Source organism: Numenius arquata, chromosome 2, assembly GCF_964106895.1.
Source record: "Numenius arquata chromosome 2, bNumArq3.hap1.1, whole genome shotgun sequence".
Lineage (NCBI taxonomy): Eukaryota > Metazoa > Chordata > Aves > Charadriiformes > Scolopacidae > Numenius > Numenius arquata.
Genome location: NC_133577.1, coordinates 20797312 through 20825094, shown reverse-complemented (window position 1 = coordinate 20825094; position 27783 = coordinate 20797312). Strand labels below are relative to the sequence as shown.

General features: G+C 37.4%; 2 protein-coding genes across 2 annotated transcripts; one reads left to right on the top strand and one right to left on the bottom strand.

The window, feature by feature from the left end:
- Nucleotides 1-5253: 5253 nt before the first annotated feature.
- ERMARD (ER membrane associated RNA degradation) lies at nucleotides 5254-23491 on the bottom strand. Its single transcript, XM_074168521.1, has 18 exons — nucleotides 23479-23491; nucleotides 22036-22204; nucleotides 20783-20922; nucleotides 20179-20280; nucleotides 18345-18434; nucleotides 17467-17564; nucleotides 16746-16882; nucleotides 15391-15505; nucleotides 14599-14701; nucleotides 14128-14157; nucleotides 13552-13620; nucleotides 12573-12743; nucleotides 11618-11701; nucleotides 10254-10333; nucleotides 9311-9439; nucleotides 7620-7829; nucleotides 6414-6527; nucleotides 5254-5753 (listed from the first exon to the last, which is right to left on the bottom strand). The coding sequence occupies exons 2-18, from the start codon at nucleotides 22202-22204 to the stop codon at nucleotides 5594-5596; spliced, it is 2001 nt and encodes a 666-aa protein (XP_074024622.1). The 5' UTR covers nucleotides 23479-23491; the 3' UTR covers nucleotides 5254-5593.
- A 204-nt stretch (nucleotides 23492-23695) lies between these two features.
- Nucleotides 23696-26852, top strand: DYNLT2 (dynein light chain Tctex-type 2). The gene is made up of 4 exons (XM_074144395.1): nucleotides 23696-23788; nucleotides 24231-24437; nucleotides 25243-25401; nucleotides 26742-26852. Exons 1-4 carry the CDS (start codon nucleotides 23696-23698, stop codon nucleotides 26850-26852), a joined length of 570 nt encoding a protein of 189 aa, XP_074000496.1.
- Nucleotides 26853-27783: the final 931 nt, after the last annotated feature.

The following is a 27783-nucleotide window of genomic DNA, read 5'->3' as shown; positions in this document are numbered from 1 at the left end:
TAGTTCAGTGTCCAGGCACTTCAGATACAAACCAATCAAATAAATTAAAGGAAAGATTATTTTTTTAAAAAAACTTCTACCATTCATTTTTCCAGGTAAATCCTTTGCATGTTCACTCTTCTAAAACACAATGCTGTGGTATCTCAGAATTTCTGAAGTGGCAGTGTAGGCACTGTACTCTTATGTTTCATTGAGTGCTCGTTCAAAACAGCTGTATGTTCTATATAAAACATGTTTACATAGTAAATGTACTTCCTGTAGACACAAAGAAATGTTAATGAATAACCATTCCTGCATTTCAAATTTTGCAGGGCTGTGGGAAGGATCAGTGCATGACAAAATAGTTAATGTTCACCCACTTTCTGGCACATGAAATCTGTTACTACAACTAATCCCTTACAGAGAAAAGAAAACATGGAAAACAAACTGGCGCTGGCTGGTTCTACTATGCTTTTTTTTTTTTTTTTGATAAAGAAACTGTGAGATGCATATACATGGGAGAGGAACAGAGGAGGTATTCAGTGAAGAATGCCAGAAGGCATGGACTCCTTTTGGTAGGCAAGGCTGTTGGCTTTAATTGTATATATTGTCTTGGATTCTCACCTTCAGAAAAAATGCCAGTTTGATCTCACACAGTATTCACTACCCATATTTACATCCTATTGCCCGGGGCCCAGGGAAGGCAAACAACAGGCATTTTCCTTTCAGTCAATTTCTATCTGAAAACCTATATGGCTTAAAAGACTCCTTAAATAACAGATCTGCATTCATCCTTGAAAAATTTTAAAAAGCAAAAATCAGGTGGTCTAACCTAAAGCATTGCCCCTGAAAAAGCCTCAAAAAGAAAACTAATTTCTATTCTAGGTGAAGTTAATTCTGAAACACAAAAATATTAAAGAATTTGGTATATAGCTGTGAAGTCCTACACGTGATCCCCACTTCCTTGCAAAGTAAGCCACTGAATTAATTAGGCTTTGCTATACAGCAATTTTATCTGAAATGCACAGCTCTTTCAGTCCCACAAAAACATGCAAGCCTGAAAAAGCAGCACAGATAGGAACCAATGCACTTCAAGGGAAACCCAAACAGCATGGGGCGTATCCTTAGTGGAGTAAAGGATCTGCACTGAAGTAGATGGGACAGGAATAGTTTACACCAGCCAGGAATCTGCTCTGCATCTGCAGACCAATTTATGAAAAAAAGGTGAGACACCATACACAGACCAGATGCACTAATGTAGTATAAGGCAAAAACAAGCTCTGCTGGGGATGTTCCAACAATTCTACACAAGATTTCACAGCGTACAAAAATTACTTCATGTGAATGAGAAACTTTTTAAACTGCAATCTCTCTGCATGGTTTGAAAGTGCTACTGTGGACAAGGTTTTCAAAGGCCACCCAACAAGCAATACTCAACTATATCTTCTTCACAGGGTGGCATATGAATAGCACATTTCAGTTTTAACAGACTGAAAAATCATTACCACAGCAATAAGGCTGAGACCTCAGAGCAGTTTTCTCAATAAACACATTCCTTGACAGTTATTACTTTTGTTCAAAAGCTGTATTTTGCTTTTGAGATAGTATTTTTTGTGATATCACAGCAATTAACAAAGGATGATCTGGATTTTTTTTCTTTTAGGAATGTCAATACCTTCTTATGTTTTGTAATAAACAATAAGTTATTCAAATAAACTATACATTAAATTTGGAGAACTCATTCTCTTAAACTACGTAAGGAGAGGGGGAGCTGATGAACTTCTGGCAAATTTGAAAAGTCCTCAGCAAGTAATGTGGTGAATGTGATGAACCTCTAATTATTCAAATACTGTTTGCAAAACATTTTTTCAGAGGTGTTCGATATCTCCAAAAGTGATCTGAAACAAATGGGAGAAAAAAGTTTCACCAGAAGCAACGGCCACAATTAAAGACACATGTAACAAAGCTGACGAAATCAGAAGAAAACTTGATTTCTCTATACACATTCTAAGGGATAAGAAAGTAAACGTCGGGATGCAATGCTATTTTGCATTACCAAACACTGCCACCATGCGTTCACTTCAAAGACTATCTAGGCTGCTTGAGCACAGCTACAAGTATTAAAAGATAAAGTAAATCAAATTTGTTGCTCTATCTCTTATGTAAAAACGTTCTGTGTAATGCAAGTGATGACAACTTCAAAAAGTTTTTAAGTATTTTTAGCCACTTGTGCTACATTTGTATAAGAACACATGTTCTGTTTCTAACCCTTCCTGTCATCATTTTGGAATGACAGAGAGAAAATAATGGACAAGCTTTGTTTACACACACACACATGCCTACAATAATTGGTGCTTCATTGTGTTTTTACCTTGGTAAACTTCTTTACCTCAGTAAACTTCTTGTTCAACTGGATGGTCCCTAGAAGGTACCAAAACCCACAAATGTTCACACAACTACAACATATTTATTGCAGAGATTGGCTTTTCTTCAAACATTTACGTGTATGAACAAAAACATTCATATAATGATGGAGACAATGGATTCAGAGGACTTCCTCCAACATTAATTTTCATTAGTTCTAATGTAAGCAGCAAAGGATCTCTGCTTTTACTTGAAAACTATATCCACTCCAATTTGAATTATGAGCATTCAATTTATTATTTAATACAATCTCTCACCTGAAAATTGCCCTTGAGAAGGAAGACAGGCAGAGGAACTGCATCTCACTACTGAAAACCTGAAATTATTAGACATGCTCCTCTTCCCATTTAGATGGGATATTCAAGAAGATGCAAAGGAATTCCAATGACTTAGCCAAAATGATGGATTCCTGATTTTCTTCCATGTTTTCAAAACTTTTGTCATAAATTCTTTGAGTTGGGATACCTAACATTAGCTTGTAAGATCAGGGAGTTTTAGAAACAAATTCTCAGCCATTTTTAATTAATACACACACACACTTATAAATTGATTAATTGAACTCAGAAGAACTGACTGAAGAATCATCACTCCCTCATCAGCATTATCCAGGTAAACAAAATATTTCAACCCCTTTCCCCAGAGGATGCTGCAGATTCCACATCTATGTCTATATTTGAGTGAATCATTGAGTGAATACTAACTAGCTCCAGGAAAATGCAGACCTCAGGGGGCAAGGCCAACAATTAAAACAGACCCAAGTAATACTTGGATGAAATATCACACTTGCAAGAAAACATTCTTTGGTACAATTCTAGATATTTGAAATTTCAAGAATGAAACAACTTCGAAAAAAGACTAAACAACTACTTGAATGCTTAATGGATGACTAAGCAATTTTGGACAGTTCAGCCCCAGAATTAATTCTCTTACAACAAAACTCAGAACACAAAAATCAGAACAACAGAACAACAAAAATCAGAACACTTGCATTTAAATGTGATGTGTTTTGCAGCATTACTCATGCATGTACCCAGTGGATTTCTTTGGTTATTCCAAACTTCTTTTGCTCTCGGGAGTACTGAGCATTCAGAGTCAAGAATCTTTCTAATATCTTAAAATTCAAAGTGACTCCAAACAGATGGCAAAGATGAGTAACTAAAGTGAAGAAGTCATTTCAAGTAACTGATTAAGGACAAACCCCATGATCCCTACCATGTCTCTTGCCATTTGTTCTTCAGTGTGCATTGTAGAATATACATTATTCTGCAGCTCTATTCTGCAAGTCTTTTAACACCAGGAAGAAACCATAAGCCCCACATGCAGCTCTACTGGCAAATGACAGCATTAAGTGAGCATAAATTGGATTGTCCCAGTCTGTTCCAGATTTGTTTAACAATAGATGGTAGCAGCGTTCCCATCAGAGAGCTTGAGAGGTAGAAAACACTGGAAAAGCATCTTTGACAAAATGGCCAGAAGTTCATCATGTTTCTTACTGCAGACATAAAGCAGCAAATCACATCTATGGCATTAATTACTACAGGAGAAAATGTCAATGTGCTCCATCTTACATAAAAGCATATGAAGAGAATAGCATGCAAGTTCATTTTAGCAAAGTTTAAATACAGAAACAAAAGGAGAGCTTATGTTGTTCAAAATATACATCTATGTTCTGTTCTATAAGGTGCTTTTCAGTACCTGAATGTACTTTTAAAAGGAGAAAGTGTGTCAGCTGTTTATGTACTTTTAAGCCATGACTCTGTGTTTTCATTTCTTGATCTCTTTCGTACAATAAATATGTAAAGCTTAAATAAATTTTTTGCCTTACAATACTTATCATCATCAAAGCAAGTGTCATCATAAATATCACTAGCAAGCTACACTTAGCAGAAGTTAACACGTCTGAGCAAAGTCAATGGTTACAATATAAACCTTCAAAAATATAATTAGGATTTGCCAACTCAGGTGTTAAAAAAAAAAGCTGAAATTTCAAACTGTGGCTCATACCCTGCATTTGATTCATTATTCTGTATTCACAGTTTTAATCTTTATCTAGTTCACACTTCTTCACATCATTTAGTTTCAGAGTAACAGACTTTGAAAACTAACTATGTCACTTTCCAACACAAAATATATTGCAAGAGTAGCATAAAGGAAGCAATATGATCTTAGTTTATATCCATCCCCCACACCAAATAAACCAAACTAATAATTCAAGAAACATTGCAAAGAATCTTATTCAAATGTAACTTGAATCTCTAAATCCTTTGTAGAGCCAAACATTCTCCAGACATTACCCTCTGGTTTTACTCTCGACAGGAGAAAACAAATGGATAGAGATTGGTGGTCTTCTGCAAATCAGTTCTTCAACTGATGCATTCCTTTGAAATTGTACTCTTTGGGGATGAGAAAGGGGGAGAATTTATTTTGAAAAATAAAATAAAAAAAAATTATTCAAATGAATGTTGTGTCCAACAAGGGGATAACTTTTTGAACCACAGTAAGTATGTGTCTGTGAGTGTGGGCATGTGAGTGTTCATATCTAATCTGCATGAAATTAACTCACTAACTAGATATGTATTGGGAATGAGCAGATGAAATTAAACAAAAGAAACACATACTGTCTAAAAGTTATTCCACTCTACCTCATTTAAATCCTGATATATAAACAACTGGTTACTGTGTTACCAACTATACCTCCTGCAGGATCTGACTCTCTTTTGAACTAACAACCACCACAGCTGCCAATGAGCGCTACTTTATGCTAAATGCTCATAATTTCTTAACCTGTTGACCACAGTGTCTGACATTATTTCCAGTATATTTCAAAGTAAAAAATTACTTTTTTGATTTAAAATTTTCCAGATCTTTTATTCAGTCTTTTCTTAGATATTTTCAGTACAATAGAAAAAAAATAAATCAAGTTACAAAACACATAATGCACATAATATACTTAAAGTAGAACTTGCATCATCCTGATTTAGCTCACAGTAAATCTTTTTCACCAGATTTGGCAAACACTCCATTCTTTGGAAGCTTGACGATTCAACTGCAGTCTCATAAAAAGACTATATTTTGCATCCAAAATTTGACAATGACTGATGAAGTTTGTCTTTGAACTAGACTTATGAAATTTGAGGACTCCAGAACTCTTAAGATATAACAATGTCCAACAGTCTTAAACCTATTTAATTTATGTAGCTAGCTGCATTAACATTAGCTTTCTGTCACTGACTTTTGTTATTTTTATCAAAGCCTTGTTTGTAAGCTCCATGGTTTCATCCCACTTGTTTTTCTCAGGGCTTGTGTACGTCACCAAGTTCTCTGTATATTGCAAGACTGATTTCAAAAACCTATGAGAAATACAATTAAAGAAGAAAAACTCATTGAAGGATATAATAAGAAAAAAAGAAACAATGAAAAATATCTCAATGCCTGATTTAAAGCTGGTAATGTCTCCAAATTTCCCTCAGGATGATCGATACATTAACGTTTCCTCTACTTCTGGAAGAGAGCCACTCCCTCATTCTCACACTAGGAAGTGATGATTTTCAGAACTGCAATTAAACACCGCCATAGAAAGAATGTGGTGATAAAATGTGTGATAGAATTTTCCCAATGGCTTCCTTTCCTTTCTCAGTCAAATATTTCACAATGCCTCTGATATCCAGCCAGCTGTTAACTGACACACGAGGAGTAAAATTACCAACATATTAAATACAGCTTTTATGTATTAATATTTTTTGAGTGAGTGTTCTCTGTCTATACTAAGGAAGAGTCTAATAAAAATTAAAAATGTTAATAACTGGACCATATATTTTCAACTAAGTTATTTTAGTTCTTAAGTGAACATTGTCATCCTTTTTCTATCATTATAGTCATCGTTATATCTCAGACAATGTACTAGAAGTCATGCTGTTCCTTTTTATTTTTTTCTCTACAGGATTTATGATACAGATCAAAAAGGAATGTGTAAAACTTCCTATTTTATGAAGTAAATCTTACATACTCACTTTAGATACTGCTGATAATCAAAAGGATTCTTCTTACAAACCAAATGAGCATTGATTAATTCCAGAGTAATCAACACTAAGATGAGCCGCAACATTGGAGACAAAAATTTAATGCTAGAAATAAGCAAAAATATTTTAAAATAAAAAACCTAAAACCCAATTAAATAGAAAACATTAATATAAAAAATTCTTCAGACTTCTGCATCCATCCTAAATAGCTGCATATTGCATAGTGAGGGGAGGGAAGAGCATGAAATGTCTTTCAGCAAAGAGCAGAGCAAATATCAAAATTATAACCAAAAAGACTATAAATTACGAAACCTCAAAAAAACCCGAAACACATAGAATCATAGAATTGTCTAGGTTGGAAGGGACCTTTAAGATCATCTAAGCCAACCATCAACCTAATTCTGATAAAAAAAACCACAAACAAACACAAAACAAACAAACAAACAAAAACAAAAACCCCACACAACACACACATCACTAAACCATGTCACTAAGCACTATGTCAACCCGTCTTTTGAATACCTCTAGGGATGGTGCCTCAACCTCCGTAGATAATAAAGTGGAGTTCAACCGAATCTCAAATATATATCATCAGTTGTCAGTTTAAGCTATGTTTCTTAATATGGTTAACGTTTTTAGGAACATAACCCAGCCAAGAATACAGTATTTACAGTTTTCCCAGTTTTTAAAGTAGATTCATAAATCCCTGGAAAACACTTCTGAACAGGAACAAAATTAAAGGAATACTAAACAATTTCACTTCTATCTATAAAGATGCTGACCCAGATATATTGATAAAAACCAGCAGGACTAAAGTTTTGAAATCAGTTTAACCTATTGCATTCAGCTAAAACTTGAATGGCATTTATATGCTTAAATAGGAGAAGCTAGCAACCAAAAAATACAACCTAACATTTGAATGATACTTTTATTTGAAAGCTTGTAATTTACAGTGAAGTAATCTAGCAATGCTAAAATACCCATTAAATTATTCTCCAATTTGAGATCTTCTTGTTATTTCAATACTACCACATAATAGAAATCTGGGTTGCCACTTAACTCCAAAATGGCTAACAAGAACCTATGAACACTGTTGACTTTAAACTTGGAAGATAAACCACTGAGATCTAGCAACAGCAGCATGCAGCCACGCTCTCATAAACCTAACCACAAAGTAAAGAAAACCCATCAGCCAACCTGTTCAACATTCGTAGATAGTTATGCCTCTGGCGAGAGCGTAGAGTCTTGTTCATCCACTGTTTGTATCTCAACTCGGTGCTGGCAATAACTTGTTCAGACACTTGATGGCACTGTGTGCTTATTTTACGGAGTACCACCAATATTTCCAGAACAGGTCTCGGAGAATAAAGCGTGCAAATATGTGTATCACAAAGTGCAATCAACAGCCTCCAAAACAGGAAGGAATTGTTAATTTCAACCTTTTGTTAGTTGGATTTAACATGAGATACATTTTATATTCGGTGTGGTTTGATTCATAATGTTTTAACTCAGAAAACTTGGAAACGTTACTCTTACATCATGACTGAAAAAAAGCAAGGATCTACCTAGCAGCGGTAGTAATTCTGGTCTCTATTACTTTACTGAATATGAATGCAAAATTGCTCGTGATGAATATGTTTTCCATTTCAGATCAAAGAAATATAACCACAATAAACAAAACTGCCTGGCTGAAATGATACACTGAACACATAAAATCACAGCAGGGTTGTCGTCGAAGCCTCCCACCATAGTTCAGTTCACAATGAATTAACATCCACCATAATAAAACTCAAACAAATGGTATTAATGAGTACTCCCATTAGTGTGTGGTCTTTTTTCTGGGCAGAACAAGAAGAAGATTTAACATTTTGTAAAATGCAGGTGGTGAGGACATTGTTTTAATCAACATCACACCAGATTATGCTTTGTTAAAGCACCCAAATATCTTTCTGCTGTCATATTCTAATCTTCTAACCTTATGTGTCACACATCACTTTAAACACTCTGTTCTTATAAAAATGTTTCTTATTCTCCCTCATGGTCAAATTATCTCTGAGACAGCAAGACATTAATCACTAAAAGTGATAAAGACAGAAAACTCTAAAAATGGTTTAATACTTTAGTAATTAGGCTTCCTTTTCATAAACGAGAAAAGTGCAGATTGGTGGGTAGGAAAGAGAAGGCACACATGCTACGTAAGTAAAGTGACAGGTAAAATCCTCTGCACTATCCTGCCCATTCCTAATGGGTTTGATTAGGAGAGTTTTGTTCCAGCATATACATTCAATCGTGGGACTCTTAAGACTGCTGTAAGAGTGCCAATTAAAAGTCAAATTGTTTCGATCATTATTCCGAGTCTCATATAATTGGAACTAACATACCTCCAAGTCTGACAACAAGTATAACAAGACGCCTTCCATTTTGGAATCTTGATACTAAAGCATGTAAGAACAAAATTATGTAGCAGCATATTACGATTTTAAGTGCCACACACAGCTGTGACACCAAGTACATTAAAACAAATTTCTGATGCAGTTTTACCACACAGAACAGATTAAAACCAACTTAATCTAGTCAGTGCATAAATATTTATGTTTTGTTTCCCCAGTCTGAAAAGAAAATGCTTATTTTTTTCATGCTAATTTCTATTACAGTAGAGCTTTTACTTAATGTCCCAAATCTACAATGTTTCATCTTCATTTTGAAGACGATATTCAGTTGCATTCTTAAGGTCTTTTAGACTAAATCAGCAGCAACATTAAAAAACTGAATGCAACATTTCAAGCACTGTTCTAAAAACAGGGAAATGAGTAACTTAGGTTTGAGAGTTCTTGAGTTAGGCTGCATGTAGAAGCTGATAGCAGGCACCAGGAGGACATCAAACTCACCTCTCTGTTAGGACACTATTGATTGGATCATCTGAACTATAGCAATTCTGTGGCATATATTGCTGCAACTGAGATATAATTTCAGATATCACCAAAATTAAAGGACTAGCTTCACCATTTCCTTCCAACCTTAAAAACAAAAGAAGAAAATTAAGATTTGAGATGATAAAACTGTGTAGCACCTCTTATTTCTCAAATGGCATACATCAAGAAGCATATTTTTTGAAAAGTAGTGTATTCAATGTCCACTCTCACTCTCTGATACTATGGTTGTTTTCCCTCCACTTATAAGCATTACTTTCTTTCAACAACTAAAACCAACCTTTTCTTAGTCCCAGCAGTCTTCTGAACCACTCTTAATCCTCTATTCAGTCATCAAAATCCTGCAGCATATTGAGTATGTGCTAGATGCATTGAATTTTCACCTCTAAACAAGTAAAATCTCCTCCAGTGAAAATATTAATGGCTTCCTCCTTTTCAAATAACAAGCAAATGTAACATTCTTTTTCTAAGTAATAGCTTATGTAAAGTCTTCCACTGATTTGGTTACCAAGCTCTTTTCAGACTAAGAAGTTATTTTCTGTTTTGCATCTGGTGACCCATCCTTTTTTTTTTGTGTGTGTGATGAATTCAAGATCTAGTTTAACTTCCTAACAGCTCCTCCAGCATCTCTTCAAAAATAGAACATGGAGTCACTAGCACCTTTGTATGTTTCAGATGTCTTCTCATTCCCTTCAAGTTACCACACTGTTGTTAGTTCTTATGGTATCTGTACCAATGTGTATTGCTTAGATTAAGCTAAAAAGAACAAATGGATCTTCTCACAACCCCTCTGTTGTCTATCATCTTCCTAGTGAAGTATTTGAAGAGACATGCCACCATCTCAAATCCCAGTCTTCATAACTATTTTGAGAATTATCTTTTTTTAATAGCATATACATACCCTTTAATTGTTTGAATGTGTTCCTCAGGCACTGTTGGCAATTCAGGCCATAAGTGAATGCTCTTCATACATTCCAGCACCTCAAAAACATATAATGAAAAACGTTATGTAAAGTGTAGCCTTTGACAGACAGGACAACATATTTTACTTTTCTTAGTGGCTACTTTAGAAAAAACTGCAACAGGTGGTAAGTTACTTGTTCAGTAGTCATAATTGCCTACGCTGACATCAATTGTTAGTTTATGTTAGGGCAAAAAGTCTTAATGTACACTTTCATGCTAAAACATCATCTGAATAAACTAATTTACTATTCTTTCTTCCTTTTTTTTTTAATAAAAAATTAACTGACATGACTTTTGTAACACATGGTTTGAATGCTGTCAAAAATGAAAAGTGCTAAGTATGTCTACTGCAATCTCAAACCAACAGAGGAACATCTTAAAGCAGTTCAATAATTCATAAACTGATTGGCCAAACAGCGTGTTCCTGACATAAGAAAGCACAAGAAGATTAAGAAAACTACAGAACAGCGAACATTCAGGTAAGAATAAAGCTAGTCAGTGATCGAGGACTGTCATGGTTTAACCCCAGCTGGCAACTAAGCACCACACAGCCGCACGTTCACTCCCCTCACAGCAGGATGGGAGGAAGAGAACTGGGAGGGTAAAAGTGAGGAAAAGTGACGGGTTGAGATAAGAACAGTTTAATAATTGAAATAATAATGATGACGTAATGAAAAGGAAAAGTAAGAAAGAGAGAGAAATAAAAGCCAAGAAAGACAAGTGATGCAAATGAAAACAACTGCTCATCCCTAATGGACTGACGCTCAGCCAGTCCCCCAGCAGCAGCCCCCCCGCCAACCTTCCCCCTAGTTTTATTGCTGAGCACAATGACATACAGTACAAAATATCCCTTTGGTCAGTTGGGGTCAGCTGTCCTGGCTGTCTCCTCTTAACTTTTTATGCACCCCCAGCAGTGGTGGGGAGGTACGAGCAGAAAAGGCCTTGATTCCGTGTAAGCCCTGTTCAGCAGTGACTAAAACATCCCTGTGTTATCAACACTGTTTCCAGCACAAATCCAAAACACAGCCCCATAATAGCTACTACGATGAAAATTACCACAGCCAAAACCAGCACAAGGGCACAAACACCAATTGCATCAACAAGAGTGTGCTTAACTACACCTCCTTTTAACAACTGTAAATTCCTGTAAATTCTGAAAGATAAAACTAAAAAGCTCATAAAAAAAAATAATCTAAGATTTTAACTTTTTAGGAAAATCAAAACATGAAGACAACAATTAGACCAATTTTAAGGATTCACAATTTTAAGGACCAAAATGCTTTCACAGTAGGAAGTACCTACCTGTTTCTTGAGTCGGGAAATTGGATGAAATCGAGAATGGTAGCAACTTGCACAGTTCATCAGTGGTTTTATGACCACGTGTTCCTGATTTACAAAATCAGACAATACACAACAGTTTCTTTAAATTGTCCTAATCATATGCAGACATAGAGTTATATTTAATTTTATGCAAGCCACCTAGAGTACTGAAGTCAATAAAGACTTCCAAATGTCTGAGGGCTGAAAGCAGTAATCAGCATAGCGAGTGTTTAAAGCTTAATTTCTTTGACACATTTTAACTACGAGACCTGACAGCAGCTGACAGAAAAGCAACCAAGTTTCTCTAAATGCAGCAGCATGCAATATATCTTGAGAAACTAAAAAGAGCTTCAACTAATAAATGGAAGATTTATCTCATAGGTTGCTGAATGATATTGAAAGAAGTGATCCCAAATATTAACAGGAAATTGAGGGGCGCAAATATAATACTTGCTAATGTTGAAAAACATGTATTGCTAGAGAAAAAGTGTTTGCAAATTCACAATATAGAGTGTGGATATAAACCACACCTCCATTAGTGACCCACCGTTATTTACAGTGTCTCAGAGAAAGAAAATCTCAAATATTACATACCTCAGCGGCTGAGCTAAAGCTGCTCTACAGACCTTTCCAATAATTCAGCAGATAAACAGGCTAGGTTTCGATACAGTTTGACAAAATTAAGTGGAATCATTATAATTTATGGATCAACGATGTGAATAAGGAGTGGTTCAGCAAACAAATTAAGGTACAGTAAGAAAATGTAATCTTTTTGGAAAACTTTCTGTACTTATTTCACTACAAAACTAGAAAAAACACACTGTCACAATTTTTTACTTGGAGGAATACTTCATTTCCACATAAGACTCTCTAAAATCAGATTGGGCATTGAAAACACCTGAAAAAAGTCGTCTGAGAGCGTAATATTTCTCCCTACCTTAAAAGCAAACACGTCCTCATCTGAGAATCTACAGAGAAGAGTAATTGCAAATGCAACTATCTGATTAGCTACTTCTCTGGGAAATGCTTCTAGATTGATCTCTCCATGGCTTAAACGATCTCTTATACGTGGACCCTCCTGGTGGTTCAAGAAATCCCAAAGAAATTCCTGTGGAAACATACACCAAGCGTATAGAATTCTATTGTACGTGTATTCACATGGAATGCAATATATTCAGTGTATAGAATACCTTTGAAAGATAAGTATGTGACCATATCTATAGGAAAGGGGCATTTAGATAGTCAGAAAAAACAATGCAAAAAAAAAAAAAAAAAAAGCAACTTACCCATCTTGGTAGCTTCTGAGGAAATTCAAAATTAACATACATGCTATTTCATGAGAGGTAACAACACATTTCCTTCAGCTTTTTGTCCCAAGTCCTCCACAGCCCCACTGCCTCTGGCAACAGGACAATAAACTCCGGTCTCCCCTACGGTCTCAAAAGGCCTCTAAATTGAACACCCCAAGTTTTCATGTTCACTAGCTGTTTGGGTGGCAAGATGTAGGATGTGCTCTGGTAGGTTTGGAGCTGTGTCTTTGTGCCCAGGCAGTGTAAGATGTGTCCCAGAAGCAATCAGACATAAATTTTAATTCTCCCTGTATGAGGCATCAGTTTTTCTTCTGCTCCGTTCAGTGGATCTTCAGAAGTGTAAAGACAAATATCTCTGAGACTTATGTATTTCAGAAGGAAAGACAGTCTTATATCCTAACCCAGTATCACTTGTAAGCTTTGTGTCCTTCGCAATGAAAAAGGGTAACAAGCTTCTGGTTCTAAGCTGCTGGAGATACGCTACATGAAATAAATGACTATTTGGTGTGATCATAAATGTATTACTAAATATAAAAACAATAATAACAAAAAACCAACAACAAAAACAAGGAAAAAACAAACAAAAAACTCTTTCAAAACACTTGCCATGGCAGGTTCCTCAAGAACTGCAGGAAGCTGGTTGGCTTCTTCATTATCCAAATGCTTTGCTAGCATCTAGAAAAAAATAAATTTGAGTATAAACTTATTACTGAAAGCCAAAAAATCAAAGAAAAAACACCAACTTAAGTAATTACTTTCCCTAACTTTAAGCAATTACTTCTGCCACCAAGAATCAAAGTGCCTAATTATTAATTACAGACCATTTGAGATAATTAATGAGTTGTAAAATTTGAGGATTTCTACCTGCAATGTTTATTTGTATTTATTTTGAATAACTGAATGAAACGAAAAATGAAAGAATGTTTGTTTCTATGAGATGAAGAGTTTCAAGATAAAATCATTTAGAAGAAATTAAAATCTGTTTATTAAAATTTGCATTATTTTGATATTTTCTGAGGGATTCTAAATTTAAATGTTTACCGTCCATCATTTTCTACTCCAGAAACAATTGGAAATAATGTCGTATCCAACATAAGAAAGTGCTTTCTGGTCTCCAGTAGCGGGAAACGTGCTTAAATTCTGGCATTGATATATATTAAAAAAAATAAAAATAAAAAGTACCTCATCGAAAGTGGTGTAGAGAGCAGAAGGCTAGAACAAAAGACAATCACTATTATTTGATTTTCAAACGAAAACAATTAACTAGACATACATATCAAACTTATTCATTTTCACAAAATATCAGAGGTGCAGGAGTAGCAAAAAAAGGCCTTACAAATGAAAAAGGGGGCTGTTGGATTTTGTGCTGAGTTTTTTAAAATAAATACAACATGATCTACTTTCCACCCTAAACTAGTGTTTCTGAACGCTAACCTTCAAGTACTTTTTCAGACCTCTTACTGGCAGACACCTTTACAAAAAAATAAGACACATGCATGAAACCCTACTGGAAATTTGTAAATAATGTTCCATAATTGATTGAAAAATCTTGGGGGAAAAATCTGTAAATGTTTAGACACTATGCTTCTAGAGTAACTATTTTGCAAATATTGTTAGCACTAAATCATAATTAACTTTAGACAGAAATTTTACCTCAGCTGTTAGCAAACGATTTGGACACTTATTAGTGGTAGTGAAGAGCAATCTAAGTCCAACTTCCAGCTGAGGAAGTAAGAGAATCACACAGTCAGCATACCTGAAAAAAATAACAGAGATACCCAAAGGGGTTTTCCCCCCTTATAAATATAATCTAAATGGAAATTAGAGCCATCTCAGAGTTACACTCTCAGGCCAAACAAGCCAGACCAAAATTTCGCTTTCTTAGAATCATTAGAATGGTTAGAATTGGAAGGGACCTTAAAGATCATCGAGTTCCAACCCTCCTGCCATGGGCAGGGACACCTCCCACTACACCAGGTTGCTCAATGCAATTTGTAAATAAACCATAAATGACTACCTGTGCCCAACAGAAACTGACCACCAAATTTGAACCAGCTCAGAGATGACAATAACTTACAAAAAGGTGGAGTATGGGAGAGGAAAACAAAACAATATACCTGTGGGGTTTTTTAACTCAACATGTCAATATCTGAAGATCTGTTTCCACTTGTTATGTAAAGCTCTCCTTTTGGCTACATCTGCAATAGTTCTTTTTAGGTTTAAAGTATAGTTTATAATCCTAGTTGGCAAAATATAGAGTAGTAAGTCCACAAACTTTCTAAGAGACCACCACAACAACACATAACCATATGTTGTTAAACAACAGATTTAGCAAAAAGCTTTGGAATCTATAAATGCAGCTGTTATTCTATAAATATAGAATATATTATTTTTATATTCTATTAAAAATATTTATAAAAAAACAAAACACAAAATGACTGTTACCTGCTTTGCTTGAAAGCTGTTAAAGCAGCCATCCAAAATGGTAACATTGCTTTTAAAACAAAACTAGACACTTTTACTAGCTCTTCAGCTATGGAAAGTGTTTCATAATTGAGATCTGCAAGTAAGCAAAACAACATTGATAAACTACATACAATCTTTGGTTTACTAATTCATTCTTAATATTCCACTGGAAATACAAAATTATTTCAGCATTTGTAAAGGGAGACAAAAGTTATCCAATTTATTTTAACTATGCAAGAACAACTGTGGTCATAGATAAGACACTGAGTTTGTAAGATTGTATTTTTAGCGATAACATAAAATTACAGAGCAAAACCAGTTAAAAAGTTGTGGCTGCTTTTTACTGAGACTAAAAGACTACACAGCAACTGGATGCAGATTCTGTTGAGTTGTTCTCCACCTACTTCAAATACTTAAAAAAAGGTAATATGTATTAATCATTTTCATTGGGTAAGTAGCATGAACATTTGAATGTGAGCACATTGTTCCTACTTTATCAATTCTCTGTGCTAACATTCAGCATAATAAACACTTCATACTTCAGTGCTACCATATTATGAATTCACATTATAAATATCTTATCCAAGAGAAAACTTAAAACGGCCAGAGCAACTTAATTGCAGTAGGTGTTTTTTTGAAGCTAACCAGCTATGGGATTTATATTATGTGATGACTGGAATGTTATCAGCTTGATTTGGTTCCCAGAAGGCCTGTCTCAGTTCTGTCAACAGACATTCCACTGGCAAATTGATTAGGTAGCACTAACTGACCATTACCACCATTGACACTTATTCCCCATATGCTGTTACTGCTTTAAAAATAGTAGGAATAAACCAAATAAGGTCTGTAGCCAGGGAGATGAGAAGATTTTAATCTGACACTTCAGGTCCTTCCCTGAGAAAACCGCCAGTGTACTGAAGACATGTCACCATCCTTTACTCTGTTTTAGCACTACCTTCCCTGTAAGATGCAGGTCACTCCTGCTAGGACCCTTGCAGCTGGAACTAACTGATTCTGGAAAGAATTGGATTTTGTAAAGGCAAACTAGATAACTGTTACATGAAATGAACTCTCATCATCAAAAAACTGGAACATACAGTTGAAGTCTTTTAGAAGCAGTAACGTTAGACATTTCAATAGGCAGTGGAACCGCTACATATTAAAAAGTTGTCCTACAAGTATGATCGATTCATTTAATGACAGTGTACACAGGTATCTTAGTTAAGATTCAATTTTAGAACTGTGGAAAATACATTATTTTCAACAGCATTTTTGGACAATAAAAGAATAGTAAATAAAGCATGATGAAAACTTGTTAACGGTTCAATACTTGCCTGGAAATACATCAAGCTCCTCTAAGCTAACGAAAATCACATATGGTCGATGTACTAAAATGCATTTAGTTTGCAGAAGATACGCCTGTAACAACTGACCCAATCCTGCAGTTAAAAAAAGCAGCATAGCACAATATCTGGGGAGAATACCATAATATATTAGAAAAGCTTATACAAGTAGAACTTTTGCAAAGAATCAGCATTTGTGGGTTGGGGACAAAGATTTTTTTGCTCTTTCAAAGAGCATCCAAAACCTACGCTCCCCATCTCTTTTGAGTAGGGGGACTTAATAATTAATTGCATTCACAAGCATGAAAAAACAATGTAGAATTAGGAAAAATGCATCATTATATTCTACTTTGACTGCTGTTGCTCCTCCTCCCACCCCACTCCTCTGCCTTTTGTTCTGAGTTACTCCTGACTGCCCTGATAGACAAGGAACTATGTTTCAAAAAAAAGACCTTAAGCTTTCTTGCTTTTCCTACTAGTAAAAAAACACTGGTCCTAAAACAGACAAGCTTTGTAATGGCTGAAGTATTCTACGGAAATCCCTTTCCAAAAGAAGCAGCAGGGGAACACTGTCAGGATACTTCCAGAGTCCTTTGGAGATTTTTTTTTTTTTTTAAATTTTTTTTCAATAACAGCAACAAGTTTGACTAACAACTTTACAAGCACTCTCAAGTCTGACTAGTAAGAAAATGAGATTTTTTTAGTAACTTACTTTGCAGGGATTTCTTGTGGGGATGCAAAACCATGCCACAAAACATTACGAAGATTCAGACCATATGGAGATCCAATGAATACCCTCAGTACATTCATCTAATTTATAAACAAAGTCATTACTGCATGAAGAAATCCATTATTTATTACCTTGTATCTTTCCCTGACAGAAATTTTCAGAAGTGACTGAGAAACTACAATCCCTACTGTCAAAATGACTGGCCACATTTTTTCACAGTAACAGCAACTCATTATTTGCTAACTCATTATTTGGCTAACAATACAATTCTACAGTTCACTTCCAATACTTTGTCCTAACGAAGAATTTACGTTTGTAAAACTGCATGAGAAAGACCACCTACTTTACTTGCACAAGACTAGTAAATGTTACCAGAATTTTGTTTTAATTATTTTTTTTGCACATGGAGATGAACAAATTAGTCTCCTCTATTTTGAAAAATTCTAGTTATAAAGCATCTTACTATAGTGGTGGTGGAGGGGAACACACAGCTTATCAAAAATAGCCAGTGCAAGATGTGTACTTTCAAGTACTACAGCTCGGAAAGAGGCAGAGAACTTTGCAGCTTGCTCACCCCCTTGACAGATGTGTTAAATTTTATGTATGTAGGTATTTCATGTAAAAAAAAGTAAGTAAGAACGTACAAGGTTGCCTTAAAAAATATTTCCATTTACAATATTTACTATTTTTGCCATAGATCCCCCAGACAGTAATATTTATAAAATGAAAGGTTTTCCTATATATTACAGAATTTGCAAACTCTTCTTCTATGCAAGCAAAGGTTATGCTTGGAAACCTGCCATTTGGCAAGAAGAAAACCAGCTCAGTATTTATTACTTATTTCAAAACTGTGCACTTACTACAGCTTGTCCAAAGACAACTGCAAGCTGCTCAGAAGCAAGCAAGTCTCTTAGAAGGAAAGGGCAATCTTTACCAATCAGTAAATAGACCTGCCAAGAAAAAAAGCAAAACGGATAACATCAGTAATTCACTGTACTTCTGTGTATTTCAAACATACAACTTGATTATTTCACCAAGTAACCATTTTCATTATTGTAAAAACACTAATCAAACAAGCCTCACCAAATATTAAAATTTATGGAAAATATCAGGAAAGAGTGGATAGCTTACTTAATGTTCGCATAGTTAGGCTTTCCACAGTGTCTGTATAAGTACTGCTCTTCTCTTCCAAAAAAAAGTTAAGCACAAAAAGAACGTGTAATTAAGGGAATAAACTCTACCCAGGACACCATGCTTCATTCTTACCCTAGAAATCTATAGGATCTGTCATTGTTAAAGGAAGGAGATTTGTGATTTGTCTTCCGATTCTGGCTGTTCCTTAAACTAGATTTTATCTTAATTGGACAATCTCGTCATCTCTAGCCTCAACTCCTATGAAACCTTCCATTCTTTCTATTCTCCCTGGCATTTTTTTCCAATCTTTTGTAATTTTTCATCACTTCAAAATTTACCACCCCCCATTCTTGGGCAAACTGGTTTGTCTAGGTGTGAATTATCCCACTGTTCTTTCTCTGACACTTCCTTCTCCAGAGCTCCTCACAGAGATGTAACAACCAGCTATTTTATCTTATCCGCGGGCAACACACCCGAGCAGCAAAGCCTCCTAAAACAGCTGTTGCTCCCTTCTCCCTAACCTGCATGCCCATAAGTAGTGGCGGCATCTGTTTGTGTGGGCATGCAGTGAAGCCGATCAAGGAACGGATCCAGCTGAAAAACAAAAATTAAGGTAGGGGAAAAAGGTGGAAAGGTACCCAGACCAGTTCATCAATCGAGCTTGCTACCAGACCTTCAAATATTTGCACTCACATAACACATAGCATACCAGCAAAGGCGGCAGATGGCTGTGAAAATTGACTGAACAAACTTAAGCAGTGATATCACCAAATGCTGAACCATAGACTAATTCACATTCCATCAAAAAGGATTCATAATACAAGTTTGTTAATTCCAGTCAGAATTCTTAATTCTAACTCATATCACGTGTGTACTCCTTGCCTCATGCTGGTCATGGAACTCCTGCAGTATTACTCTTTTAACAATAACACGACTGCATACCCTCACTAACTACTACAGGGTAAAGCAAAGAGGGAATGTGTTAACAGGACAAATGTTCAGGACTACAAGATGGATCCCAGAGCTATCCAGCTGATCAGTTAGGTCAAGAATTTGTTAGCTGTCTTGCAGATGTTTTTGCAGCACAAGACTCATGTTGAAGCATTGAAACAGATGTATATTCTGTGAATAGAGCTCTGAAGAAAGAAGTTATCTTAGCAGCCTATTTCCAGCTGCATGCTCTTGCCTCTCCTCACAAAAGTTACTACATCATCATATCTTCTGTGGAAGTATGCTGTTCCCTGTTTCAGTTAAATTGGAGTAATGAAGACCTACTATATGTACACTGATTAAGCAAACTTTGCTCTTTTTTAGTGAAACTGGTTAGTAACAGCACTCACACAAGCAACTCTACCAGCACAGGTGAAGGAGCCACAGAAGATGCTTCCATTTGCACAACTGGATCCAGAAAAGAACATCTGTCCAACTTGAAATGCAGCTGGGTGATTAGCGTACTACTACAGTAGAGGGTAATCTCACTTTTCAACATGCAATTAAATCCAAGAGCTCATTCCCATCTTATAAAACCAAATCTGCAAGACTCCTCATGCTGGCACTTACATCACCCAAGGCTCGCTCCAAGCATGATGTTAGTTTCATTAAGCCAAGAGCAACTTCTGTAGTTTGCATATATTGTAGAACATCAAATAGTCCAAGAAATAACTGTATGATGGAGGAGAGGAAGAATGTTGTGTTAAATATTTGGAAGGAGAAATCGAATTGTCAAAAGCACAGACAAACCTAAACATTCCTCTGTGACAGTCACTATCAAAATGTAGAAAGAAAACCATGCCAAAGAGATATGTAGATGCCTGGAAAGAAACTTCCCTAGAGCACCTCTTGTATTTTTAGTTGCAAGATATCTAGTGCTTTACATCTATAAAAATTATTAACACTAACTTTACACATTAAAACTTGATATTAAGCACAGATTATTAGAAAACCAAAATCCTACCATCTTAGGTTAGAACCAAGCACCTCACGTTCTCTTTGTAATAACTTACATAAAAGCTAATTACAAAGTCAGGAAAATTAGAAGCAACTACATATCAGAGAAGGACAATTAATTACAAATTCTAAGCATTTTGTTTTATTGATATCTACATGAAACTTCCACAGAGAGTTCATGCACCAAAATACAAATTGTCAACAGATGTTTCCATACCTCTGTGCAGTTTGTCCAGCGGAACCATAATGCATACTGAATTACAAATTGCTCCTTGGTCAGAGATTTGAAGTGTAAATTAACAGATTCACATACAGGTCCTAATGATCGTATACTTTCGATATAATCCACACTTCGATCTTAAATTGAAAAACAGAAAGTGATTAGAGTACCAAAATTCCCAAAGGCCTAATATTTTAATACTCACAAGGATTAAAACCTGCTACAGCTTGTGTACATATTTAGCACAGAGAACTTTAACCAGACTATTTTAGCACAACTAATACACTACAATCTCCTGTCCAAAAGACCACACAGATAAGATATAGAAAAGTAAAAGTGCAGCGTGAAAACAGGTAAGATCAAGTACCTTCTCCAAATAAAAAAAAAACAACCCACAACTTAATGCAAGAGAATATGGAAGAGGATTATGATATTCTTGTTTTGCTAAAATAGGAAGAACCACTAGAGTACATAAACACAACAAGCTGGAAGGTAGTTCAGGGTCAGAGGGATCGCTGAAGTTGCACCACTTACACCCTTTAAAGAACACAGATGGATGTGGTACCTTACAAAGTGGTATTATTACTCCTCCTTGATGGGACACATTAATAGAAAACATAAATTCTTCTGATTTACTGAAAAATATTGCTTGAGGAAGAAACATGTATAATTTTTACCATCTCTGGAAATTAATAAGAGTTTGCATGATGCAACTTGGAAAATTAAATTCAATGAGTTCATCAGGGCATAAATACTTTGTTTTGGTTAAAAAGCAGTAACAAACTGTCTTACATACAGAAGGGAAACCAACCAGTACTTGTGTACAAGCTGAAGTTGGGGAAACAAAACCAGAGGTAACTACAGTAATACTGATGGTCCCAGTGTGTTGTAAATTTCCTGCAAAAGGGATATAAAGAACACAGAAGAAAGCAATTATGGAGTAGGAGAGAAGCAGAACTGAATCCCTTATGTACAGGCACATGAAGTTGCGAACCAAAATGAATGAGGAAGCAAAGGAGGAGCTACTTACGTAGCACAGATGACATAAATCTTAGAAGCCAGCAGTAACCAAGTGCCAAACATGGATGAAGAACTTAAAGCTCCTTGTAGATACGAACTGTACATACTCTAATCTGCAGCCAAGCTAATGCTCTACTGTAATGCTTTAACTAAGCTAGGATTGCTATGAACAATACTGAGATTCTGCATCAGTCTTAAATGTACCACTACTGCAGCAAGTAAACACCAACCTGATTTAAGGTAACACACATGCTCTGTAACAGCTTGCCAACATACGTCACCATTTTCAGATAAAATATTATTAATATCATAGGTGTCTGTCTTCTCAAATCCAAGCTCGCAAATCACATAATGCACAGGTGGAGAAAGACAAGTAGTGATTGAGTCTGACAACGCCATCTAGAACACACACACACACAAAAAAAGTTCTTGCATTAAGAAGGTACATGAGTAGAAAGAAAATTATTATTAAAGCATACCCATAAGCAGAGATATACAGATAGTAATACAGCATCTGTAAACAAGTTGTTAAGTTTTGAAAAGCAACTTGCATCTATGCATATGATGAAAGGAATTCTCTCAGCAGAATTACCTTGTGGAAAACCGAGGGGAAGAATTGCTCTAGTTGTGTAACGCCAGGATGGTATATTTATGAATGGTCATATGTACTGAGCTGACACAAAGATACACTGAAGCAAAAGATCCCAGTTTATATGTAACTGTTTTGTCTAATCTCTGAGCTTGCAGGGAAATTGATGCTACTCTGCAAGTAAAACCAAGAGCTTCAGACCTTATGAACAGCAAAAATAGCGGCGGCGGGGGCGGCGGAGCGAGGATGGAGGCAGGGGGCAAGACAGGACATATGAACCCGAAGTAATGGTAGAAACAATCCAAGCATAAATGTTATTTGCACATTAGTCTGAACAGAAATGCAGACTGATTCAGAAGCACACATTTAAATAAAAGAATTTGCAAAGATGTAACTGCTCATGCTAACAAGGAGGAAATGCTTCTGATTTAGTGACACTTCCTCTTTAATCAAACAGAAGAGACGTATCAATTGTTTGAAAATGAAGTATCACAACAAACAGAAAAAGATTCCATTAAAGCTAAATTTAAAACACTTTTTTTCCCCTCTTTTAATTAGGTGGTGGAATTGACCCTAACAGTACCTAACTTCTGAATACATGGCTTCAAGGACAGACTACATATTTACATAGGTAACAGCACAGAGAAGGTATGACGGTTCCTGTAAGGAATGGGTATTAGCTGCCATCAGGAGTATCTGATCTGCTGTGAAATAAAACACCTAAAATGCCCTAAAAACATGTAATTCGGTCCTTCACCTTGAGGCCCCCCACGTTTCACTGTCAGAGCAAAACCTTCGCTTCCACAGCCACTCTTTACTGTCTAAAACAGAGCAGACAAGGCGCAGGTAGCTCTTTTTCGGGTTCAGTACGTGACCAAGCCCCGCGTTTCCAGCAGCAGGACGGCAGAGGCGGCAGCTGCTGCCGCCCCCACTCGGCTGCGCCAGGGCCGGCGGCGGCCGTGGGGAACCGCTCAGCCCCACGAGGGCGGCAGCGACCCCCACCCCAACGGTCCCGATCCCCTCTTCTGGCTCATGGAACCCCCCCGCCCCGCCCCGCCCCACCATGGCGACCCTCCGCCGTTACCTCTGGGCCCGCCCGCTCTACGTCACGACGCTGTGCCGTCCCGCGTCGTCACGCCCGGGAAGAGCTCCGCCCTAGCACTGGGCCGCTCCAGGCGCGTGGAGCGCGAAGTCAGCGGCGGCGACCTGGCGCCGGCAGCGAGAGGCGAAGAGCGGGCACAAGAGTTGCGACCGCCCGCCTCCCCTCCCCTCGGAGAGAGCGGCGCTGGTGCCGCTGAGCCATGGAGAAGCGGTCCAGAATGCCGAAGATCCTCGCCGCCGGCGCCGGCCCGGAGGGCGGAAAGCGGCGCCAGAGCCTGTTCGATAAAGACGGTGTGAGCGGCTGCCTGGGCGGGACGGCAGGGCGGCCCCGGGGGTGTTTAGCTGCTGGAGGCTGGCGGTCCCCGGCCGGGCGGGAAGGGAACGGGTGTGAGGGCGGCTGTAACGGCCACAACCGCCGCGCCGCCCGCCCGTCACGTGGCGGCGGGGCGGGGGCGGCCTGGTGGGTCGGAGCCATGTGTGGCTTTCGGTGGAAAAAAAAAAAAAAGTTAAAATTGAGCAAAAGTTAACCACTGTTCTCTGTTTTCAGTCAGAGGGATAGTGTGAGAACAGCCAGAAGACGATACCCATTTTCTAGCTTTTCCTGTTTTTTTCGTAACATATTCCCAGACTATTAGGTTTTTTCCTTTTAGCTGTAGGCCATAAAGTATTATTTAGAGACTGTTAAATGCTAAAATATAGACATGTGATGTGGACTTTTTTTATTATTTTGCACAGATGAAAGGGAAAAGGGCACCATCAAATTATGAAGCTTTCGGTGTGGCGCCAGTGGAAGAAGAGCATTTTAGTGATTCAGTGAAAACTAGGCTATTGGCATTCAAAGCTCATAGGGTAAAGATAAGATATGCTAATACATACAGACTGGAGCCACATAATAAATTGCGGGATTATTTAGTAAGAGACAAAGCTCAAGCAATACTAACGGTATAGTATTTTTTTAAAATTTATTGTCTAATTTCATTGCAAAAGTAGCTTGTCTTTCAAATATATTAATGGAGCAGTGTAAGTTGCATAAACTCAAAAGTATGCATAAATTTTGCAGACTGGGAGTTCTGTCACACAAATGTAATGTGAGTGTACTCCGCTTGCAAAGTGCAGAAGACCCTCTACAAGGTCACCACTGAGCATGTGCTGTTAAGATGGAGCTGAAGCTTCTTAAACTCGTACTCATTTTTAAATCAAGTTGAGCTATAACACAGTTCAAAGTACCCTAATCTGCAAAATATCCTAACTGGATATCCAAAGATTCTACTATCACATGACTTGCATAAAATATACTTGGTGTTCTTGACAGTCTGACTGCCACGTGCAAGGAGGGAGAACCATCTGTTGAGATAATATGTAGCTGTTAGTGATACCTTGAATAGTGACAACCTTGTCGTTCTGCTCTCTTGAAGACGTGCCTTGGATATTTGTAACTGGTATTTGTAGCGTTGTTTTCCAGTGAACCGAGGCCAAATGATGGAGAGGAATACACTCCTGTTTGTTAAATGGAGATTTTCTGGATGTGTTTGTCACTTTGAAAAAAATAGATAAAACATGTTAGAGTAAAAGTAGCGCAGCCTTTGCTGTTTGAGAGCGTTGTCTATTTTGACTATTCTACTCATTAGTTCTAATGTTTTTGTAATGGAATTGACTGATACAGGTTTGGTGGTTTTTGGTTTTTTTTTTTTTTTTCAAAAGACTACCAGGATGAAAACTAAGATCTTTCAAAAATTGTTTTCAATAGAATAGACTTCAAGAAGCCAAATACGATGGAGTTTCTAGTCGCTCCTTGTGTGCTTCAATCTCAGAAGAAATATTAAAGGCTGTGAAGGAATTGAACTTTGACCGCTATAAGTACGTGGTATCAGTACTAATTGTGGAAAAGGCAGGTCAGGCAATAAATGTGAGCAAACCTATTATTCATAATAACTTTTGCAAATTTAAAATCATTCTTAGAACTGTGTGTTACCTCCTAGACTTCATCCACATTCAGCAGCTTAACTAGTTTGAGGTGGTCTTGAAGCCTTTGGGTTCTTTATAGGGAGCAGTATGCCAGGTGACAATTTAAGGTAGTGCTGTGATTCTACTTAACCCTGTGAAGGTTGTCTTCTTTCTGAGTAGAGTGACAATGGTAACCAGCCCGTGCTGCTTTTCCCTGCCAACCAGTTATTTCCTCTGTGTGCTGTGCCAGTGCAATTGCATGACTGCTGTGAGTTTTCTTTTTCTTTTTGTGATGCACTTTGATTTCCAGTTGGGTCGTGACATTCAGCACAGAATGCTGTGCAGTTGTAGTGTGGGGTGACATGGAAAGGAACGGGTGGCAAAGGAAAGGGATGGAAACGCTTTCAACTATAGCTGCCACCAAATAGATGCTCCTGGGACTACAAATTAACGTTATGACCTGAATTTAGAACACCCAAAAGAAAAGTATTGTAGACTTTCCCTGTATTGTATATAAATTTACATGTATTGCAAGCTCCCGTTGGCGCTTCTGGCTATCTTTCCCAGTGTCAGAGAGCACTTCTGTTTAGGAACGTTCATCATCATCTCTTAAAACTTGATGAAACCACACCTGTTTTTCATGGGTTATGTGAAACAATTGAAAGGTTGTCAGCTTCAGTATTGAAGCCAGTGTGTGAGGGCCCTGGGTCTGCCTACTTTTCTGGTGCTGTCTCACAGTACGCTGCCTCTGAAGTTGTATTTTGACTGAGGAGCTCTAGGTTATAAATAGATTACTGAAATGTTCCAAGTTAACTTTTTTTTCTCCTGAGGAATTCCAGCAGTCAGTTCACACATTTTTAGCTTTGAAAACAGTTTTATCAAAAGAAGCTGAGAGCCCAGTAAATGGTCACAAGTAGACTAGAGTAAGCTGGAGGTGGACTCGTTGGGAACGTGACTTCTTAGTTGTATCTGTTCCCAGAACTAATGTCTATTCGCGTTGCTTTTGAAGGGGTGCTGTTAGAGTACGCTAAAGTGCTAACAAGTGAACATGAGAGAGAATTGAATCTTTGGTGTAGAGATGTTTGGACCTATCAGGGTGGAAGCTTTACTGTGAAGCAAGAACATGTATTTTAACATCAAACAGGACTTGTTCCTTTTCACTGCAATTGTGCAGTTGTTGTTACTTGTAACTTTCATAATGCCATTATCTCAGTATTTATATAATGCTGTGTGTTCTTTTTAAAAAGTGTAAAAGCTGCTGTATATAGATTCACAAATAGCTTTTTCTTTTCTTTCCTTTAGGTTGCCAGCAGATGGGTCTGGGATGTTCAAAGAGACACTTGGGTTTCAGCTAAATGTGAGACTGAAACATTTATTGCACTGGCTTTGGTAATGGCTTGTTATTACGAGTAATACTCTAAAAGCTGCATCACGGTACTTGGTATACTTGAAAATATTCAGAGCATCATTATTTTAGTAATAATTTTTGTCCTAATGCTATTGGCACATTGAAATCAACAGAGTTGAGATAATTTTCTCATTTTTCTTCGTTTAAAAAAAAAAAAAAAAAACAACCAAGCTCCAAAAATGCTTTTGAAATGTGTATGGTTGAGTACATATGGGCTTCATCTGTTGTAACGCTCTGCTGTGGAAGCTGAAGCAGCTGGTGTAAGGCCAAACTTTGCAAAATTTTGAATGTTGCTTGTCTGTTACATGCCTGGAGTTGTTAACGAATGTTTACAATAAACTGCAGGTATTGGTATTCTTAAAAGCATGCTTTTTTTTAAAAAAAAAAAAAAAAGGAAAAAAGGCAGTGTTCCCTTTTTTCTAGTTGCATCTTTGATACAGTGCCGGTTTGTGTAGAAACATGGCTGGGAAGGAAGCCGCCTTTTGCACGATATGTGCAAATTTTCAGTCGTTTGCCTCGAATGAAGTGTTCGTTGAGTCTCCAGCTTCCCCGGGCCTTCAACTGGGGTTAAACGTCACCTGTGTTCAGGCTAGGCTGGTGGCTGGGCACTGGGTTGGGCGCATTTCATCATTTCAGTCGAGTGATGTCAACGGCGGGAGGGTGATGGGGTGGGTACCGAGGCCATTGATGACCGGGCCATAATTGGCACGGACAGCAATGATTAGATTTTGAAGAATAAGACCCCGGCAGACCTGCCAAGTGCGTAGACATCTGCTTTCGGAACTGCCGTGTGTGGAAACCGTGTCCGGTGCATTGTTCAGCGATGGAAACGAGCACCGGCGGCGGGGGGGAGTGGCGTGGTGCCGCCTCCCAACGCCGCTGGGCCGGGTGGGCTCAGAGCGGGTCTGGAGCGGGGGGCGGGGGGAAGGCTCTAAG